At 35.1% G+C, this 5,552-nt stretch overlaps 1 protein-coding gene across 1 annotated transcript; it reads right to left on the reverse strand.

Annotated features, from left to right (window-relative positions):
* Positions 1–2,937: 2,937 nt before the first annotated feature.
* On the reverse strand, positions 2,938–5,552 carry LOC122597724 (DNA-directed RNA polymerases II and IV subunit 5A-like). The gene is made up of 5 exons (XM_043770289.1): positions 5,413–5,552; positions 4,575–4,780; positions 4,250–4,429; positions 3,661–3,774; positions 2,938–3,390 (listed from the first exon to the last, which is right to left on the reverse strand). Exons 2-5 carry the CDS (start codon positions 4,770–4,772, stop codon positions 3,196–3,198), a joined length of 687 nt encoding a protein of 228 aa, XP_043626224.1. The 5' UTR covers positions 4,773–4,780; positions 5,413–5,552; the 3' UTR covers positions 2,938–3,195.

Raw genomic sequence — 5,552 nt, forward strand, 5'->3', positions numbered from 1 at the left:
TTTTGGATGACAGAAAGGAAATGTATATATAAAATGATGATGATGCGTTTTGATTTCATTGGCTTTGTAAAAACCATACCCACATTTGTAGTATTCATGTTCTTATGGAGCAGAGCAATGTCTCATTTATCATCTTTATATCCATTCCTTGTTTTGTATACAAAAACTATATACTGTATATTCTAGTGTCTGTATACTAGTGTGGATGTTGGTATAGATATTTTATTCATTTACGGTAGCAGGTTAATTAAATCAAATGACGTGAAATAAATAAAACGTGTTGGTTTTGGATGGAAGAACTTTAGTTTCCAATATATACAGTAACGTTTCTTCATTGGAGAGACACTACTGTCAGCCATAGAGGGGAGGGATCAATTAATTGTGCAACCGTGCAACACACACTCACTCAGCCACCGTATTTGAGATATATGGCAGCTTGATCATGCATGCAACTCCGTTCAAGGATTTACACGAGAGAGCTCAATGTGAAGATGATCAAACCATGTGATGGTACGTGTGGTGCTCAAACGAGATGTGTGGCGCCTCCCTGCTCCCCTCTCGATCTTTTTCCGCCAGTTGGCACGATATGATCTAGTAGTTGATGATCGTGTCGACGTAGCTACCACACCGAGTGTTTTCTTCAACCATTATTACGAGTGGTGTATGTCAATATGAACAAAAACATTCATATATATTGTCTCTGATCCAGCAAGTATCAGCCATCAATATACAATATGTTTTAGCAAAACCAATTCATTGTTATGAAATTGATAGCGATAATTGAGAAACAATACAACGGAAATTCTTTGTAAATGAGCATCCCCACATCATGTCACCCATAAAGCATACACCGACCCAACGTTTGGTGTAGAAAGATTTAGGGATTAGTTTCCTGGAATGTAACTATATTTGACCGAATGTTTATAGTAGGAAAAAACTAAAGTTATGTGTATTGTATGTAAGTAACTTGAAAAAATGTTTATTGTATGTAAGAAAACATACGTGACAACCATATACAGGTGCCACTTGTCAGATTTTAATTGGTTGAAACGAAATTCTTACATACAATAAACATTATTTCAAAGTTATTTATATACAAAACAAACAACTTTAGTTATTTCCTATAATAGACATTCATTCAAAGTTTTTTACGTTCGAGGAAACTAATCCCAAAGATTTAATATGTTATATCAAAGATTAACAAACTCATACTATTAAATATCTACATCTATATATCTGTATACAAAAAACAAAGTAAGAGTCGAATTTATTATATAGAAAGTAGAAAAACGAAACAAAATCTACGTAACAGCTTCGAAACTTGGACCCACGTTGTCAGTCATACTGGGATATTGTTTTCTTCCCACTTCCATTTTATAGAACTATCTAGCCATCGTCATGAGAAAAAGAAATAAATTGTTTTGGTTTCAACATAGGTCACTAATCTAGAATAACATATTATACCAATAATAACCTGATTTACGAATCTAGCTTCCTATTTTCTCTAACCATTTTCTTTTTTTATGTTTCAGTAGTTTCCTATTTTCTCTAACCATTTTCTTTTTTTATGTTTCAGTTGATCAACAAGCTTTCTAAATTTCATTCTTTCAAACATTGCTTAACAGGATTCCAGAAAGGACAGTTAAATCTTGTACGTATTGGCATATCATATTTTAGCTTTTAAGCTCGTAATATTGATGTGAGAACCCAATCATGCCCTTAAGCTATATTATGATATGTTATATCTAAGTTAACAAGAAACTACAAGCCATTTCTATATTTTATCATCTTATGTTGAAACTTTAAGTCAAATCATTTGTTATGACTTATGACCAAAAAGGGAGTAAGTCTACAACTTTTTGTATTTCTCCAAAAAAAAAATAAGGAAGAGGAGCAATTTTGAGTCCAAAATAAGATCTGTCCAGTGTCCACTACAGCTTAAGTCTATGTGTCCATAACTACAAATATTTGTGTGTTACTAAAAGTCAAAATAAGAGAAAAAGCAGGAAGATTTCGATATCAAAAAGTAATAAACAAAACATGTGTAACAGAACGAATGATTGTGTTTGATGTGGAGACTATGATTAAGAAAAACGTCATGATTTCACGAAAACCGTAATGTTTAGTCATCGTAAATTTCGGTCATTGAGGAGGCCCACAACCCATGGAAGGGAATGGACCACAGTAAGGCGTGTAGGCCAATCAACACACATGGTTAGGCTAGCATCATTTGGGTTCAACATGTTTGTAACCAAATCCATGTCACTCTCTCTTGTCACTTTCAGATCTTATTATGTCAACTATAGAGGGCTCCCACTCAGGCTATCTCCAATGCTAAGGACGCTCTTAGGCGTCCTTGAGCTGCCACATCATATCCTTACACATCCTTATAAATCCTTAAAATCCTATAATTTTATCTCCAACCATACAAACATCCTTATATATCCTTTAACTCCACTAAAAACAAAAAAAATGTAAGTAAGGGAACCTAAGGGCATGTCCTTGGGTAAGAAAATCTTTAGGTTTGGACAAGCTTCAACCGCAAAGGATATCCGGTCCAAGGGCGCCCAAAAACATCCCCATTGGAGATGGTCTCAACACTAAAAGTCCTAAATCGTTGTGGTCGTGAGGATAGTGAACCTGACTCGATACATGAACGGGTCAAGTTCTTGAACGTGGACAGGGCGGGGGCATTATAGACCCTTGGGATTCCCTAAATGGGTCAAACTGTGGAGGCAAATGGGTAAAGCTAACTAGCAGGACTTGCACTAGAGTTGACAAACGGGTAAAGCTAAAAGATGTATCAGGAGTTAAATGCGTCAAAAAAGATTGAATGGGTCAAACTGTAAGCATCAAAATAAACTTTAGCTCTTAAAAACCTAACATGTCTCATTCTTAGTTATATATAGAAGAAGAACTTTAATACAAGTGGGTAGATAGTTTCTCTAGTCGTATTTAATTGGTTTTATTACTTTCTAAACTTATAAGTTGGACTCATAGCTGGCAGGTTTATTTGACCCGTTTTGTCCAAAACCCATTACCCATGGTTTATCGACCCACCTTACATGCCCATACACCTTCACTATAAACCACATACAACCAAATCTAATAAGATCATAAAGGTTAATGGAGAAAGCTTGTGGCATACTGAGAATGCTGGCTATATAGCAAATTGACGTGACAAAGTTCACCAAATCAGGAAACTACCCTGTAGCTTACATAACAGATCTCTGCATTACGATCTCTTTTGTTGGAGTCAAAATCATCCTTGTCTTTCTCACTCGTTCCTGTCTCGATTGGTCTCAGAATTTTGACAACTTGACCACGACTTAACCCGTAGTATCTGGCAATTGGATCTGTATGCAATATTCGAGGAAACTGCGATTGGATCTGTATGCAAAACATTGCACACATTATATGCAGATCAACTGAAAGTTGCAAGTTTTTTCGAATAATACATAAATCAAATCTTTTTCCAACAGTTTAAGTTACAATTTAATTTTGATATGTGAGGTCAAATCCACTAACTTTTAAGTTCAAAACTTTAAGTATATATCTTTTATGTTCTAAAAAGGTTTATAAACCTACCTAAAACTTATAAAACAAACTTATCGAGACATACAGAAAAAGAGTTAAAAATCGATCCAAATAATCACTGACCTGTGCTGCTTTCATGTTGTATTTTTGGAGCAATTCGACCTTTTCTTGTTCTGTAATTGGAACATGCTCAGGAACAAGATCATGATATCTGATGTTAACTAGCAGCTCCGCCTCCTGTATCAACAGAATAGACACATCCAGATGCTATCGGTATACTAAAGAACACACCTAGAACCAATACATGTATTCTGATATGCTAAATTGATCAATCAACCCATTTTCTTAATAATGAGTCAATTCACTTTATTTTGAATCTCTAATGGGTCAAACGGGTAAAATCATAAGATTTAGCTTAAAACGGAACAGGTCAAACATCACCAAAGTGTTACTTAACACATAAAGCTTGGTAACTCTTTATTCAAAACAAATAAATATTATCAAGATAATATGCTTTTGTAAGTTGTAACCAATCTTAACAGGACTTGCAGATTATAAAACTCAACAGTTGGACACAAAATTTTTTGTTGTCAACCAGAGACCCAACCCGCTCATTTTCATTTGTACCAACAAGACCCACCACACAATCTAGCTGACTGACCCACTTTGCCACCTCTTTCCTATACACCAAAACAAAACATTAAAGCGTCACCTGGAAAACTTCCACTCGAAACCTTCCTGCTATCTCAGCCTGGCATGCCTTGGCACTAGGAGTCATCCCAATTCGAACAACTATAATTGCTCTTCGTATCTTCTCACTTTCCATACGAAGTACATAATTCTTGATTATCTTTACACCAATCTTCAGATCATCGGGAAAGAAAACATAAATCTGATCTTCCCAAGGAGTTTCAGTTAGTCAGTACATCCAATAACTTCACATCAACCATATAACTTCAAGACTCATGTATATATACAATTCAATAAATCTGATAGTGAATCGCATTGGAAAACACTCATGAATCGAGAAAACACACCGGATCACTGTTGTCTGGTTTAGTTTTCAGAAAAGTAAGATCCTCCCTTTGAATGGTCCCGTTATACTTGTCAATGAATTCCTTTCTTGTCATGTTTATTTCAGAATCCTCAATCTCATAGCCACGGTCTTTCAGCATTTCAAAGCACGTTTTTCGAACTCTATGCAGCTTCGTGATCTCTTCATCCGGTAACGACATTATTTAAACTTTAAAAAAATAACACTCATCGTCAATGGAACATTCTTCAACATATGATCTTAATAGCTTAAAAAAGGGTCATGTGCACCAACATGTATACAACTTGTTACGTTTTCTTATGTATCCATTTTTCAAAAAACAATCTAATGTGTGCATCAAACGTTAAAAGCTGGATAAGTTAGATGTAACGCCCCCAAAGCCAAAAGCAATGGACTACTGCGATATTGTTTCGGTCTAACTAAAAACGATGATGAGGGAATATTAGTATCCCACAACTTTGAACTTAGGCCTCAAACTTCTTATATCATACCAGTGGGGGACAGATTTTTACATTAGGCGTCTTAATGTATGTATCCAGTTTTCATACCATGTCATCGCTAACTTATGCATCCAATTACGTAAACCGTATAAGTTGCAACAATAGGCAAAGTGTGACAAGTTTTATACAATTTGGGCCCTTTAAAACACTAACAGCAAACAATAACTACAAATTACCATAAATTAATCTAAAATTTAAAAAAAGTGTGATCATAAATTTTATATTTACAATAAACCTTACAAGTGTATAAGATATAAAAAGTAAAGATATGAACATGAGATGAATGACTACATAATTATATATACATAAACAGAGACAAACCGGAAATGGGTAGCGAAGGCGGATTGATGAACTGTTGAAAACAAAAGACCGCCGGAAACACTGATTTCACGGCGGAGAAAAACCTCGTTTTTTGGGGGTTTATAACATGGGTCTTAAGTGAAAAGACTGTTTGATTTAGG

The sequence above is a fragment of the Erigeron canadensis genome, chromosome 4 (assembly GCF_010389155.1).
Source record: "Erigeron canadensis isolate Cc75 chromosome 4, C_canadensis_v1, whole genome shotgun sequence".
NCBI lineage: Eukaryota > Viridiplantae > Streptophyta > Magnoliopsida > Asterales > Asteraceae > Erigeron > Erigeron canadensis.

Bases quoted from the DNA above. Each gene is read 5' to 3' on its own strand.
- LOC122597724 (XM_043770289.1), bottom strand. From the start codon at position 4,772: ATGTCGTTACCGGATGAAGAGATCACGAAGCTGCATAGAGTTCGAAAA. The intron at 4,430-4,574 runs GTGTGTTTTCTC...TGGGAAGATCAG, and splicing joins AACCAGACAACAGTGATCCG to ATTTATGTTTTCTTTCCCGA. The intron at 3,391-3,660 runs GTCAGTGATTAT...TTTTGCATACAG, and splicing joins ACAACATGAAAGCAGCACAG to ATCCAATCGCAGTTTCCTCG.